The sequence below is a fragment of the Chanodichthys erythropterus genome, chromosome 3, assembly GCF_024489055.1.
Source record: "Chanodichthys erythropterus isolate Z2021 chromosome 3, ASM2448905v1, whole genome shotgun sequence".
Taxonomy (NCBI): Eukaryota; Metazoa; Chordata; class Actinopteri; order Cypriniformes; family Xenocyprididae; genus Chanodichthys; species Chanodichthys erythropterus.
The window spans coordinates 15305958-15322455 of NC_090223.1; the positions used below are offsets into that span (position 1 = coordinate 15305958).

Below are 16498 nucleotides of genomic sequence, written 5' to 3' on the forward strand. Positions count from 1 at the left end.
GTCTGTCTGCAAACTGTGTGAGGTGATCATCTGGAGTTACAGGGTTTAGTCTCAAGCTCTTTTTTTTTTTTTTTTTAAATACTTTTTATTTGTTAAATATTTGGAAAACCCACTGACAGACATGCTGGGTGACCAATGGCATTGATTTAGGAAAAAAGAAGAAGAGGAAGTAATATGTAGATTTCACCTGAGAACTCTACTTTGGATTTATTGTTAAAATCCCATAATGCAAGTGTGCAACACGATAGCGTAGATAGATTCTTGATGAGCGTAGCTCATTCTCTTAGGTTGATATCTAATTTTTAATATTATATATGACATCCACACTTACCATCCATATTTCACCTACATAAAATAATTATAATGTACTCTATGTCCTGACAGGAAGGGTTGTAACTTTTTCATGCAGAAAAATAATATTTAGTAAACATGCTTAAAACCTCACCTTCAGTGACAAACTCTCCAGATGCCATTTTTCAGGATTCAGCAGCACATTTTCACTCACTGACAGATTTACATTGAGGCAGGGCAACTTGGTCTGCAGTTGCAATGTTGCACAAAGTTTCCCTGATCCCAGGTGTGCACTCTGATTCAGAAATGGAGAAGGACAGTTGAGGGGACTGCCATCAGAGAGGACAGACTGACAAAAAGAAGTAAAGGAGTATGACTGTTCTTGTCATTTTGGCAGCAAACTCATCAGCTGTGTGAAATTTCTATGCAAAACACCAATATAAAGACCATCTGGTCAATGAATAACCATGTGGATTATGTTAGAGATGTTTTTAAAGGTCATGGACACCAGATAAAGGTACGTTTTCCGTAAAGGGTTTGCACGGTAAACTTTTTGATTGTTTTTTTGACTGGAAAAGCAAAGAGTGTATTGATTTGGTCCTGTTGCAGGAGAAACACTTACAGTAAATGACAGGGAGCACTTTAGCCTTAAACATAAGTGCATTGGTCAATTTCTTTTTTCTTTCATTAATAGTAGGAGGGTAGCTATCTTTGTTAATAGAAATGTACCCTTCAAGATTTTAAATTGCATTAAGGATTAGCAGGGTTGTTATTTTTAAGCATCAAAATATGTTGTGGTCAAAATATATTATATATAATTGTAATATATATACTACAATTTTTTCAGGATTATTTGATGAATAGAAAGTTCAAAAGAACAGCATTTATCTGAAATCTTATTGACCCCAAACTTTTGAGTGATAATGTTACAAAAGCGATGTATTTCAGATAAATGCTGTTCTTTTGAACTTTCTATTCATCAAATAATCCTGAAAAAAAAACAAAAAAAAAACAATTGCACATAACTGTTTTCAACATTGATACTAATCAGAAATGTTTCTTGAGCATCAAATCATCATATTAGAATGATTTCTGAAGGATCATGTAACACTGAAGACTGGAGTAATGATGCTGAAAGTCCAGCCTTGCCAATGCAGAAATGAACTGCATTTTAAATTCAAATAGAAAACAGTTTTAAATTGAAATAATATTTCTCAATGTTACTGTTTTTGCTATATTTTGGATTAAATAAATGAAGCCTTGGTGAGCAAATGAGACTTCTTTTAAATCATTTTTTGACCAGTAGTGTATTTTTATGAATCTGGCAGATGCTTTAATCTGAAGTAATTTCATGTGCAATGATGTTGTACATTTCCCCAGTTCATGCATGTTAATTTAGCTGAGAACTCATGATCTTGACATTGCTAGTGCCATGGATCTCCAGCTTGAGCTACGGAAAAGAATACAGAAGTTCAAATGTGCATATAAATATGAATAACGTACACAATTATTAGTGAATGAGACCCAAAGACTTTACAGGCAGCGTTTGCACACAAAGTTACCTCACGAAAATGATTTCAGATAGATTTATGAGGCAGAGTAATGTAATGACCTACAGCAATATTTCATTAATAGTAATTTCTCAGTAGAAATGACATCAAAAGTGGAAAATGTTGATGAAAAATGTACATTTACACACAAACTGACCACCAAGCACACCTTTCAGATGCCATCTTTATTTTTAGCTCAACTGTCACAGAAAGGAAAGCACAGGATTGTGGGATAATCAAAGGCAGCGAAGGATACATCTTTGCTGCCTTCATAAAAAGGTCAGATGAAGTTATCTCTGAAGACAGGAAGTGAAGCTAACTTTGGATTCTTGGTGCCTTCCAACCTTGGAATGTATCCTCAATAGGCAGCATTTTTAAGATTCTGGACGCAGCTGATGAATTAAGGACATATTTACTTATTCCATCCTTCATAAAAGACCCAGCTGAATCACTCTGAGTGTTTAAAGTGGGCAGATGTATGTTGGCTAATAATTGCCCTCTTTCCTGTAAACCATGCCCATATTGAAAGTGAAATCTAGTAAATACAACCCAGCAATAACATCTATTAAACTCTGTAACATGTAAATACAAAAAGTCGATATTGTCAACTGTTACGGGTAAGGGTAACATCTGTTCCCAAAACGGAACTTAGTCGCCTTTAGGTGGCGTTCTAGATTCGTTTATGTTTGTGTTTGTCTTTGTGTTTTGCAGGGTGGATCAAGTGACAGGTGTAACAGGTTGCTTTTAATGAGTGGACTGATAAAAGGGTTTTTCCTTCCAAAGAGCGTTGGATCTGCGCTTGGGTTCCTGATTTCATTTGGACTTGATCTCTCTCCTGCACCAGTTTTTTGTGTTATTGTTATTTTTTGTTCGTTAGTTTATTATGTGTTTTTTCTTTAAATAAATATATTTTTGAGTCAATTTGAGTTGAGCGTGGCCTCCCTGTTTTGTTACGCTGCCATGAGCTAGGTAGCATGTAACACAACCTTTAGTGATTAAATCTTAAATAACCTTTCACTTCAAACCTTGAACGTTTTTTTTTTTTTTTTTTTATTCAAAATTGATTATAAAGCAATTTGGAAAGTTTCCATTCACACAGTCCAGAAAATGAATGTTGTCTTTATGTGGTCTTGTTTCACTTTGCTTTCTGTTTAGCTGAAGTTTTTTAATGGATCACATGCTTAAATAATAATATTTAAAAAGCAGCATTGCAAAGCACTTCACAGAAGAAAAAAAGAAAGCATACAATTTTACAAACAATACTTTAAAATAAGTGAGATATAAAAAGATACACCAAATAAGAACATACTATCAAAAACAAGTCAATGAGAAATTTAACAATATCAATTTCAATATAATCAAGTAAAAGCTACCCTAAAGAAATAAGCTTTAAGGGAAGATTTAAAAACACTAAGGGATTCTGCTTGCCTAATCCGAGCAGGCAAGGAATTCCAAAGTCTTGGAGTGACTGAAGAAATGCCCTATCACCCATAGATTTTAAACGAATATGTGGAACGATTAAAAGGCCAGCTTCCGAAGAGTGGAGATCACGCACAGGTGTGTAGGGGACTAAAAGCTCAGAGAGATAGTGAGAAGCCAAACCATTCAAAGCTTTATAAGTAAGCATGATAACTTTAAAATCCACACAAAATCTGACAGGGAGCCAAGGTAAAGACACCAATGCATATGCATATTATTACCTATGCATATGATTAAATAATGAGATCTTATTGTAAAGTGTTACCTGTTGTTCTTTATAGCCTAATTCTTTAGCACTTTGAAAATATTACTTTATATATTTTTATGTATTTTTATATTTAAACATTCAGAGTTTTGTTTTTGTTTTTTTTTGTTTTTTGTTTTTTATTACAAAGAGTTCTTAAACCTGTTATACTATGACAACACTTTTTTGCAACTTATTTCAATATCATGATAATACTGTATACCATGATAAAAGCTTCAGCAATTAATTGCAACATGATAATGAAATTTTCAACATGAAATCTGATACCGTCACATGCCTAATGCCTCCAAATAGAAACTGCATGAAATGTATCTATGCATTTATATTATAGTATTACCTTGAAAAAGTGAACTTTAAGAAATAAGCAGCTTTATTGAGTGTTTGTGAGACACTAACAAAAAAGGATAAAAAAAAATCACATTTACATTTATTTACAGCTTTTGGCAGATGCAGGTATCCAAAGTGACTTACAGTGCTCTTATTACAGGAACGATCCTGCTGGAGTAACCTGGAGGAAAGTGTCTTGATCAAGGACACACTGGTAGAGACGCTGCAGAGATCGAACCAGCAACCTTCTGCTGACCAGCTCAGTGGTTTTGCCCACTACACCACAAAAGTAATGAATGTTTGCAGCAGACACAGCGGCAGCCAGATTGTCCCACGCACCTTCTCCTACACTTGCTTCAAGGTTGTGGGGTTCAGGGGTCATGAGGTCTTCCTCATCCTCTGGATCAACGATGTTCCTGTTGAGAAGAGCAGCAATGAGGGACATGATGGATGGCAAAGACCAGTGAAGGTGTTCTCGGTGGTCAGCTGCTTCATCAAAATAAAGCTGCGGAACTGGCACAGCTGTGTTGAAATGGCAGCAGGTCTGTAAATATGTGATTGTTAGAACAATAAGTTTGAATAAAGCTTTGTTTCATGTTTGTTTGTTGTTGACTTGTATATGTATTTATTTATTGTGATGCAATATCAAAACTGAAAGCAAATAAAGCACCGGGTGCAGACGGTTATCCCCCTGAATTTTACAAAATGTTCAGGCTCCATTCAGGTTCTGCGGCTTTTGACGACACATTGATGTCCTAAGACACGAAACAATCGGTTTATGCGAGAAACCGAACAGTATTTATATCACTTTTTTTTACCTCTAAAACATCCCTATATCCAACTAATCTGCACATCCGGTCGGTGAGGTCTGATTGCACTCTGACAACGGAAGTGATCTCTCGCACTCATTGAAGAGAGATCACTTCCGTCATCAGAACATGTTTTTTGACCCTTTTTAGAGGTAAAAATTATATAAATACTGTTCGTTTTTTTGCACAAATCGATTGTTTCGAGTCTTAGGACATCAATGTGACGAGCCGCAGGGTTTAATTTGGATTTGTCTATGCATGTTTTTTTAACTCTTATAGATGGAGTTCCCAATGACATGCATTATACGACTGACAGATGGCAACGGTTGCAGTTAAAAATCATCATTTGTGTTCTACTGAAGAAACAAAGTCACCTACATCTTGGATGCGCTGGGGGTAAACAGATAAACATCAAATTTTCATTTTTGGGTGAACTATCCCTTTAACATGCTATAAAAAATTATCTGTGAGGTATTTTGAGCTGAAACTACACATACACTCTGGAGACATCAGAGACTTATTTTATATCTTGTAAAAGTGGAATTATATGACCCCTTTAAGTCACATTTTACTTTCATTCAGTTTGTCAATGATCTCAGAACACAGAAGAAACTAAGACAGGTGTGTCAACAGGTGTGTCAACATTTTTAGTAACTTCATGTCAGCGCAAACTTATTTCCTTGTGCTGCGTCAGGTGTTTGTCCAATGAATTGATTTTCTCTTGCTTGTCTGCATTACTGAAACATTTTTCAAATCTCATCTAACCACATTTCTGAACCCCTTCAGAAAGATCAGTGCTTTTGCTACTAGAAGAACTTAATTTGGTTCATTTAACTGTAGGAGAGCTGATTCCCCCCTTCTTTAGTGCTTGTTGGTGTTGGAAAAGTTTAATTCTTATAGAAATGGTAATGCTATTGTGATTTGTGGCCCCAGTAGATGAGTGCATCCTGTGAGGTATTCATGATAATTTTGGGAAATTTTAGCAATTCAGCTAACAAAATTTCATTCATTTAGTCACCTTTCATCAATTACCAATAAAAACCAGGGACACATCTATATTATGCAAATATACTGCAGCAGGTGTCTTTAAAATACTGAATGCCTTACAATAACCTTTCAGTAAGTCACTCCCTACAGAAAAACCTGTTTCTTAGTTGTGTATTCAAGTATATAAATCCTTCAGTTAGAAGATTTTTGACTGTCGAACTGCAGTGTGTATCATCTCTCTGTCTGTTTTCATATGCAGTGAAATGGCAGAAGCCAGTATCTCATGGGCTGAGGATCAGTTCTGTTGTCCAGTGTGTCTGGATCTCCTGAAGGAACCAGTGACGATTCCCTGTGGACACAGTTACTGTAAGGAATGCATCTCAGGTTGCTGGGATCAGGAGGATCCGAAGAGAATCTACAGCTGCCCTCAGTGCAGAAAAACCTTCACAACAAGACCAGTTTTAAGTAAGAATGTGGTGTTTGCTGAACTGGTGGAACAACTCAAGATGATGAGACTCCAGTCTTCTCCTGTTTCTCCACTTGTTCCTGCTCATCGTCTTCATCTTCACACTGGATCTGGAGATGTTGCTGGAAGAAAACAGAAAGATAAACAGGTACTGCTTCATACTGCATCTCACGAGTGATGGTTAATGTAGTTTAAAAAAATGTAATTATGTGATTTTCTTTCAGTCAGGATAAACAATGTAATTATAAATGTAAATGTGTTCACTCAGATTTCTCAGATTATTATTTCTGTTTTCTGCAGAGACATTTTGAGGAGAAACAGAGAAACATCCAGCAGAGAATCCAGCAGAGAGAGAAAGATCTTCAGCAGCTGAGAGAGGCTGTGGCGTCTCATAAGGTGAGTTTGGAGAAGAAGTTTGAGTCTCAGTTTGGACTTTCCTCCAGTGCTGGAGCTCTTCTAGTCTCACTGTGTTATTGTCATGTGTGTCTTATAACAGGGCTCTGCACAGAGAGCAGTGGAGGACAGTGAGAGGCTCTTCACTGAGCTCATCCGCTCCATTGAGAGACGTCGCTCTGAGGTGATTCAGCTGATCAGAGATCAGGAACGAGCTGCAGTGAGGCGAGCTGAACAAAAACTGGAGCAACTACAGAAGGAGATCAATGATCTGAGGAGGAGAGACACTGAGATGAAGCAGCTTTCACAAACACAGGATCATGTTCATTTCCTTCAGGTAACACAGATCTTCTCAAACACTGAGGACTTTAACAAGCTTCTGGAATTACAGGGAGTTTGTGTTTTTGTCTTTGTGTCTGTAGAGTTCGTCATCTGCTTTATCTACAGATGGATTTAGTGATGATTCACATCTGTCTTTTGACAATGTACTGAAATCCTTTTCTAAACTTAGAGACAAACTGCAGCAGTTCTCCAGAGAGACTATTGAAAACATATGTATAACAGGTAAATACTTATTTATTCTAAGAAATTAGTTCAGCACCATTCATTAAATGTAGTATACATGGTTATAGTTTAAAGGAATCCCCTGGTGTTAAGACTTGTATGGCTTAATATAACGTAAATTATGTCTCTTACTGAAATATGTAGTAGAAAACCCATGAAAGATTTGCATTATTTTAAAAAATCCATTACATTTTTGGACAATGGGCGGCACCATTTTGCTTAGGTGCACAGTGCGTTCTATGTCGATGACGTCAGATGGTTGCACTCTGTCAGCTACTTACATTACTCTATGGCTATTTTTACCAACACAACTGGTAATATAATATACACGATGCCACATTGTGCAGCTTTTGGTTGTAATTTTCAGTCGATGAGCCACAAGAGAAGCGATTTAAGTCTTTACTGCTTTACTAGTGATAAGAGGAGAAAAGAATGGGAAGTTGTGAAGAATGTGGCACTCGAGACGGATATAAATCCGATCACTCAAACCACTTCAGGAGGTGGTCTGGGACGCATTCCAGTCAAAACTGAACAGGTCTAAATGCATCTGGTTGTTGAAACCACATAAATTTAACTCCTCCCAAAAATGCAAAAAAATAAACGTGTGAGAGCGTGTTATATTTTAAATAATGTTATAGCCAGACATGGCAGCGCTGCTGCAGCACGCATCGCCGAGGAGCAGCTGATTTTCTATAGAGGGTATGCACGTTATGACTGCGGCCACGCCCACTGAGAGGCAAAAGACTGAGCGGCAGCAGCGTGAATGCCGCGAAAAACACACAAAACACAACCAAAACGGGAAAGAGCTTTGTGATTGACTGTACAAATAGCTTTGACACAAAACCTGAGGTATGTATTTAAAGACTGCCGAAAGCTACAGAAAAAAAGAAGCAAATGGATCACTGCAATTCACCGAAACAACTCGACTCCAGTACAACTCGACTCCTCTGTTGCCACTCTCTCCTATTGAGGTCTTGATTTTGAAATTAGCTGATAATTAATAAAATGCAGCTCATTGTTGCTTTCGGTGACGTGAACTCGATCTGCATATAGCGCTGGAATTGAAGATCGGATACACAGAGACACATTTATATGGCCAAGTGTAAATGCAGTCGTTTTTATAAACCAGATCCGATCAGAGAAATTAAGTGACCAGGTGTAATGTTCTCTCCACTTTAGCCCTGATGCCTTTGATTATTATCTGTATACTTTGGTGCAACGGTAACACATACAAATCTTAATATTCGCGGGTTTCCTTTTAAAACACGATCAGCCTTTTCAATTTGAGCCAGAGCGTAAAATTAGTTAGGCTGAAAACATCATGCAATGTCTCTGTGGCTATTCAAACTACTGTTGTATGGTGTGTAAAAATCGTTTGATATGTCACCTGAATGTATACACACAGTTAAACATGCTGAGAAGATGCTACTCTTTTATGCGATCACAGATACTGTATCTCGTGCATCACAGCGCACGCGAGCTTTGAGACAGTCTGTCTCAATCCAGATGTGTTATAAGCGTACCTCGCCAGACTCTCCATGATCCTCATTTGGTTAAAGCATTATCGCCAACTGTAAGCTTTTTCAGCTGTGGTCTACTTAAAGCATCAAAGGCACCAGGGCTAAAGTGAAGAGAACAAAAACGCGGATCTTTAGGAAGTTTTATTCGTCCACATTCTTTACAATTTCCCATTCTTTTCTCCTCTTCTTATCGCTAGTAAAGCAGTAAAGACATCGCTTCTCTTGTGGCTCATCGACTGAAAATTACAACCAAAAGCTGCACAATGTGGCATCCTGTATATTATATTCCGAGTTATGTTGCGGTAAAAATAGCCAAAGAGTAATGTAAATAGCTGACAGAGTGCAACCATTTTACGTCATCGACATAGAACGCAAACAAATTGGCGCCACCCATTGTCCAAATATGTTATGGAATTTTTTAAATAATGTAAATCTTTCATGGGTTTTCTACATATTTCAGTAAGAGACATAATTCATAGCCATACAGGTCTTAACAGCAGGGGATCCCTTTAAAGGTGCCCTAGAATTGAAAATTGTACAGCCAAATTATCAGACTCTCTGCATGTATCGTGAAGCATGCAAGCAGTGACAATAGCGGAAATGGCAGATGGATCAATAAATGATATCATGATATATTTAGTGATATTTGTAAATTGTCTTTCTAAATGTTTCGTTAGCATGTTGCTAATGTACTGCTAATGTGGTTAAAGTTACCATTGTTTCTTATTGTATTCACAGAGACCAGAGCCATGTCGTTATTTTCATTTTTAAACAGCAGTCTGTATAATTCATAAACACAACTTCATTCTTTATAAATCTCTCCAACAGTGTGTAATGTTAGCTTTAGCCCCATTAGCCACAGAGCAAAGCCTGCTATCAAACTCATTCAGAATCAAATGTAAACATCCATAAAAAAAATTACCATACTTATGTGATCTGATATGCAGCATCACAAACACTTTGTAAAGATCCATTTTTAGAGAGCTGTGTGCAGGGCTTGACATTAACTTTTTTGCTCATCAGCCACTGTGGCTAGTGGTTTTTCCAAAGTTACTAGCCACTCAGCATTTTCACTGGCCACAATTTTTCTGTTGGGAAATTACATTTTATATGATTAAAGTTGACTTTGGCATGATACATTACTTGAATTTGAGTCATTTTACTTGATTAGCTAGATTTAAAACCCTTTCAAACTTTAAAATGCAGATTGACCACCCTTATTAAGACTAGGCCTACATGGTAGGCTATATCAGCTGGAATGTGCGGGTGGGCAATATGAGCATAATATGATCAATTTTATCATTTTATAAGTTATTTTTTTAGGCTATATAAAAAGAACAAAGAAGCAAATTAGCTAATTACAAATACAATAGTAAATTAAATAGCCTAAACTCTTTTTTCAGATACAGTAGGTTTATTTAACATCTCTTGTTGTTTGATTAACATTAACAACATACAGATATTTAATTGGGCTGCTGAATGCATGTATGTAATATACTGACACATATCCAGTTTTTAGCCACCTGTTTATGTACATTTAAGCCATAACCGACTGTATCCACGTGAGATACTCCACACAATGAACATTTTGACATCTGTGTGTGCGTGTATTTGACCATTTAGGCGCAAGGAGATCTGATCGCGCACGCGACAGAGAGAGAGAGCTTCTGTTAAGTGTCATTCAGCATGATTCCGCCGATCCCGCCTTCACTAACTGCAAGTTAATCTATAACGAATTGTGATCGGATTGTAATTTTGTGCTACGATGAACTTAGCTACCTTTCATTTGACGGTAGGCTGAAATTATATTCAACCCGACAAAGTGGATAGTGGGAGTGGCTGTCTTACCCGCCACAGCTGAAATCTACCTGCATTTGGCGGGTGTTAATGTCAAGCCCTGGCTGTGGGAACATATTCTTTTTTTTATACAATGTATTATGGAGTTGCGACTCTTGCCAGCTTGGGGGCGGGGATCACAAGCATTTAAAGGGGACATGCAATGAATCGGCACATATTTAATAACACCCCAAAATAGGCAGTTAAAAATTGTATAGTAAAAAAACTATGGGGTATTTTGAGCTGAAACTTCACAGACACATTCTGGGGACACCTTAGACTTATATGACATCTTGTGAAATAGTGTTCTAGGGTACCTTTAACTTAATGTCTTTGTGAGAATTAAACTGCAGATGTGTTTTGGTGTCCATAGTTAAATCCATCCAAGTCATCGGTGCTCCTGAATATCAGACCAGAAAAGAGTTTCTACAATGTGAGTTACTATGAAAACTGTCAGCATCCTGAGTCAATTTGAGCCTGTAACTCTTCCTGCTTTACAATAAATTGTAGGCCAGCTTAAACCTTCTGGATTCCCAGACGTTCTTCCCCCATATTTGTTGGTTTGTTTATTTATTTACTTTGAGGTGATTGGACCTACTGTTCAAAAGATTATGAACGGCTGCCTTGAAACCACAACCGTACCAGATGGCATGAAGCTTGCCTTTGTCCATCCACTTCTCAAAAAGCCAAATTTAGATCCAACAGTTCTGACAAATTTTAGGCATGTTTCACCAACTACAGAGTAGGGCTGCACGATTTAAATAAAATCGCACGCGATATGGCAAAGGCTGCGATTATTTAATGCGTGGCTTGTCAGAGCTGTACGGCTCTGTGGTCAGTAGTAAATGCTTCTCCATCTGAAAGCCAGAGGGCACTCTTGCGCAGAAACTCAAAATATGCCCTGCAGCAGAAGAAGATAACACGCATCATATCGCTGTAGCTAAATAAACAGAAGATTGAAACGCTTTGATTAATTAAACATGACTTATAAACACACGACTGCCTTTTTCTGTGTAAGAAGCCACATCATCTCACAGAAGGACACTCAACTGTCGTTATGAATTGAGTTTTGGAGTAAAAACATGTTATTAAATGTTGTCTTTTGTTGGACAAGATGTTAATAAATGCTTCTCGTGTCTGAAAAGATGTTTGACGCGTGTTGCTTTTCAAATGTACATTATAATCGACTCAAACTCGCAGTGCTTTCAGATGGATTAGCATTTGGAGCCATATTTCATTGACAAGCCGCGCATAAAAAACAATCGCAGCCTTTGCGATTTCATAATCGCACTAAGAATCGCGTTTAAGCAATAATTGCGTTCAAGTTCAATGTTATTTTTCGTATCGTGCGATATATCGTGCAGCCCCACTACAGAGCTTACTGAATAAAAACAGGATTTTTGAAGTGTTGCAATCAGGTTTTAAGAAAAAAAAAAAACATTCCACAGAAACAGCACTGGTTAAAGTTTTAAATTATATTTTACTGACTCTCAACTCTGGCAAGTCTGCTGTGCTAGTGCTGTTAGATTTGAGTGCAGCATTTGACACAATTGACCACTGTGTCCTCATCTCTCATTTGAAGCACTGGGTGGGCATTTGGGGAAATGCCCTGAAATTGTTTCAATCCTATTTCAAAAGAAGGTTCTCTGTTAGTATTGAATTTACTTCGGATGCAGCTCCACTTACGTGTGGTTTCAAGGTTCTATTCTTGGTCTGATTTAATTATCTTTAAATCTTTAAGAAACACAGCATCTCCTTTCAAGGGGTGGTTCAGTGTTTTTTTTCTAGGCTTGATTGTGTTTTTGGGGTGCAGTTTAACATGTCCTAATCCTTTGTTTTTTTAAAAAAGCTGTATTTTTCATATATTTTACCTTTAATCTACACCTCTGTTTCCACTGTCATATGTCAGAACTATACATTTAAAAGACATGTACAAACAATAACATCTACTTACAGTTTGAAGCCAATAAACAGCAGCTTCATCTTTCAGTAAAATCAAATAACACGGGTTTGGATACACAGTTGGCTTGTTTAGCAGATGTAAAGGCCTGGATGTTGCTAAATTCACCTCGATGAAGGAAAGACTGAGATTATAGTTTTTCAATATTCAGAAGCTTCTATATAATCTCCCCTTGCTTTACCTTTTGGCCATCTGTCTTTGTGTGTCTTTGTGTGCTCTCAAATTTGACAAACAGATTAGTTCTGTAGTCAAAACCAGTATTTTTCATCTCAGAATCCTAGTTAGAAGTAATATCATTTCTTTCTTATAAGGACTTTGAAAGGGTGATCCAAGCCTTTATCTCAACATGGCTTGACTATTGTAATTCCCTTTATATGCATATTAACCAATATTATATTGGCTCTACACCGTCTGCAAATTGGACAAAATGCTGATGCTAGGCTCCTTACTGGTGTGCATAAACGAGAGCACATTACTCCAGTTCTGATATCTCTGCATTGGCTCCCAATTCGTTACAGAATTGATTTTTAAAGTCTTGTTGCTGGTTTTTAAATCTGTGAATGGATTAGCTCCTGTATATACAGTAGTCAACATTTGAAGTGGATCAAAAAAAGTTCATCAAAGTTGTCCTAAGAAGAAGGTTTAAGGACAATTTTGATGGACATTTTTGATCCACTTCAAATGTTGACTACTATATTTCCGATTTACTATCTGTTCACAATCCTTTAAGGTCCCTTAGGTTGTTCAACCAGAGACTGTTAAATGTTCCTTGGGCTAGACTGAAATGATGATAGAAGGTCTTGATTTATTATGTGTTTTTCTCCATTAGATTTCCATCTGTTGACTCTGGATCTGAACTCAGTGCATAATTTCCTCCATCTGTCTGAGGGAAACAGAGTGATCACTTTCGCTGACACAGATCTGCATTATCCTGATCATCCAGACAGATTTGATGGTTGGGGTGAGGTGCTGTGTGTCAGAAGTGTGACTGGACGCTGTTACTGGGAGGTGGAGTGGAGAGCAGATGGGAGAATAGGAGTGGATATAGCAGTGACGTATAAGAGCATCAGCAGGAAGGGAATTGGTATTGAGTGTGCAGTTGGACGTAATAATCATTCCTGGTGTTTCTACTGCACTCAAGACTATTGCTCATTCTGGCACAATGACATTGAGACTGTCCTTCCTGTAGTCAATGTCTCCAGTAGAATAGGAGTGTATGTGGATCACAGCGCAGGGATTTTGTCCTTCTACAGCGTCTCAGACACAATGAGCCTCATCCACAGAGTCCAGACCACATTCACTCAGCCGCTCTATGCTGTGTTTGGACTAGATAGACAGACATCGGTGAAACTGTGTCAACTGACCAGTTAAATCATGTAGAGATTATATTTATTATTTTGTCACATTTACTACTGAACTTTTAATAATCACAAATATAGAGAGAGTAAACAGATTAAGAGAGTATAATAATGGCTGTAGACATGAGAACAGATAATGAATGTTGAAAAGTGTGTTAAATTTAGTCTTTTTATTGAAACTTCATGAAATTATTGTCTGCCTGTCAGAAGTAGCTTTTAAAGCGCCCAATAAAATAAATACAGTTGCAGGAATACGTATGTGTAATGTCACGGCTATGACGCAATGTATACTTTGGCTTTGCTGTGTTCCTGCTGTCCTTTTCTCTTTCAGGATTGGTCCTGGGCATAATGAGAGGCTGCTGGTGGTTGGATTGGAGGAGAGACCCGAACTATAAATTCCCCCAGGATTCCGCTGGAGGGCGCTCTCTGCTTCTTTGTTTTGATTAGTCATGATTGCTGGTGTGTTTGATACTGTGTGTGTTAGCTCTTGTGAAAATGTTGCTACATGTCGTGGTTTATGCTGTTAGCCACCTTTGATTGTGAGAGCCTTATGCATGTAACCTCAATGCCCTACTTAACATGTTTGCAACTTCTTAACCATCTTGGGAAGCCGTAGTGGGTGAGTGCCTTGTTTTTTTTGTAGGCCAACAGGCCACTATCTTTTCTCCTGTTTTTGGTAAGGATAAGGAGTTAGATTATTTTATTGTATGTTTTGTTTCTTTATTTTAAGTCATAGGGAAGTTAGTTTTGTTTGTGGGGAAGTTAGTTTTCTGTTTGTTTGTTGTTTTGGCATTAGCTCACCCCTGATTATTTGCTTCAGAATCTTCTTGTTTCTTTTTTTTTTTTCTTTTTTTTTTCATGAAATGGTTTTTGTAATCACCTAAAACAGTTCTGCATTGAAAAAAAAAATGAACAAGAGAACACTTAAAATAAAAATGAGTAACAAATTGGGGGCTCGTCCGGGATTTGAACCCAGGACCTCTCGCACCGAAGCGAGAATCATAAAAAGTAGGATTTCTTATCAAGATATTTAAAAAAAAAAAAAAAAGTGGTCTGATATTAATTTAACTTACAATTGAAGACTAACACAATCTGACTAAACTAACACTATAACTAATTGTATTTTTCACACTGAGTAAGTTATCATTCACAGTGTAGGGTGGAGAAAGTAAGTGAAAGGTGTTGGATATTTTATTATTCATAGGGTTCACAAACAATCCTTGCTTCTATATATCCAAATTATTGTCTTCTCCTGCATGTTCATCGTATACATCATTCACATGGTCATTTCTCCTTGCTAACTCAGTGTGCACATAATTAGGAGTTAGGAAATTTCAGGGAGTTTGTTGTTGTCCGTCAGAGCAGATGTAAACGGATCTATCCATCAGAGTGGATCTAAATGGATCTTCCTCATGCAGAGGGATAACTGTTTATATTTGTCAGGTAGCTGTGCGTTTAAACAGTACCCTTACAGACAAATCTTCCTGGATTAACTCTAAACAGAGCTGCATCCAGGGATAACTCTAAAAATATTTGTCAGGCAGCTGTGTGTTTAAACAGTACCCTTACAGACAAATCTTCCTGGACTAACTCTATACAGAGCTGCATCCAGGGATAACAAAAAAAAAAAAAAAAAAAAAAAAACTTACTTCCTAATTCTCCCAGCTCTTTCAACCAGACATCAAAAAGTCAGAAAATGAAAAAGATGATACATAAAATATATAAAATGCATTAAAAATTAGTTAGTCTCTCTACAGTAGCAAAAAGAGTGTGGGTGTTTAAGTTTCTGTTTATAATATTTGAGAAAAAATGTCTGTCTAGCTTTACCTAGTTCCACAGTGTCATGAATCCTGTCAAGTTCCGGACTACATCTCCCATCATCCTCTCTGCCACTCACCTGCACACACTTAACACTAATCACTAATCATCACACCCAGCTGCAGCTCATTACCAGGACTATTAAAGACTCTTACACACATCACCTCACTGCTAGGTCTTGTTTTCCCAAGTGTTGCATTTCCAAGCGTTACTTCCTGTCTGCCTGTCCTGTGTTACCGTTCCTGCCTGTTTCCTGTTTGTTGACCCGTTGCTGCCTGTCCTGACCATCGCCTGCACCTTGACTACGATTCTGCCTGTTCCTTGTTGTTCCCGTTTGCTCCTGTTTGACCCTGCCTGTATGACAACGCTCACTGTAAATAAAGCTTTGCATTTGGATCCCTACCTGAGTCCCGCCTTCGTTACAGAAGACCTAGCCATCCTCAGATCCAGCAGCTTGGTGAGTGTTCCAGTCTCAGCTATCATGAATCCGTCTGCTCAATTAATGTGTCTCCGTCAGGGAGAGAGAACCATTGAGGAGTATGTCATGGACTTTATAGAACTGGCACCGTTAACTTGTTTTAATGAGGTGTGCCTCATGATATTCTTCCGCGGTGGACTATCTGACCTGCTCAGTTCCGTCATGCCATTGCATCAGCCTGAGGGGTCGTTGGAGCAATATATTGTCCTCGCATTGCAGCTGAGTGGCTCTAGTTTTACCGTGGGTGTCGCGGAGGAACACGACACCACGTTGCATCACATAATGGCTGCCGCTAAAGAGGACATTCACAAGATGGCGTCTACAACAACAACAACGCCAGTTCATACCCCCGCTGATCGCCCAGAGTCAAGTCACGTCTTCGCTGATCACCTAGAGC

At 37.9% G+C, this 16498-nt stretch overlaps 1 protein-coding gene across 1 annotated transcript; it reads left to right on the forward strand.

The window, feature by feature from the left end:
• The first annotated feature begins 748 nt into the window (after positions 1-748).
• Positions 749-13818, forward strand: LOC137003671 (tripartite motif-containing protein 16-like). The gene is made up of 8 exons (XM_067363903.1): positions 749-808; positions 4073-4458; positions 5968-6322; positions 6475-6570; positions 6671-6904; positions 6990-7131; positions 10861-10920; positions 13277-13818. Exons 1-8 carry the CDS (start codon positions 749-751, stop codon positions 13816-13818), a joined length of 1875 nt encoding a protein of 624 aa, XP_067220004.1.
• Positions 13819-16498: the final 2680 nt, after the last annotated feature.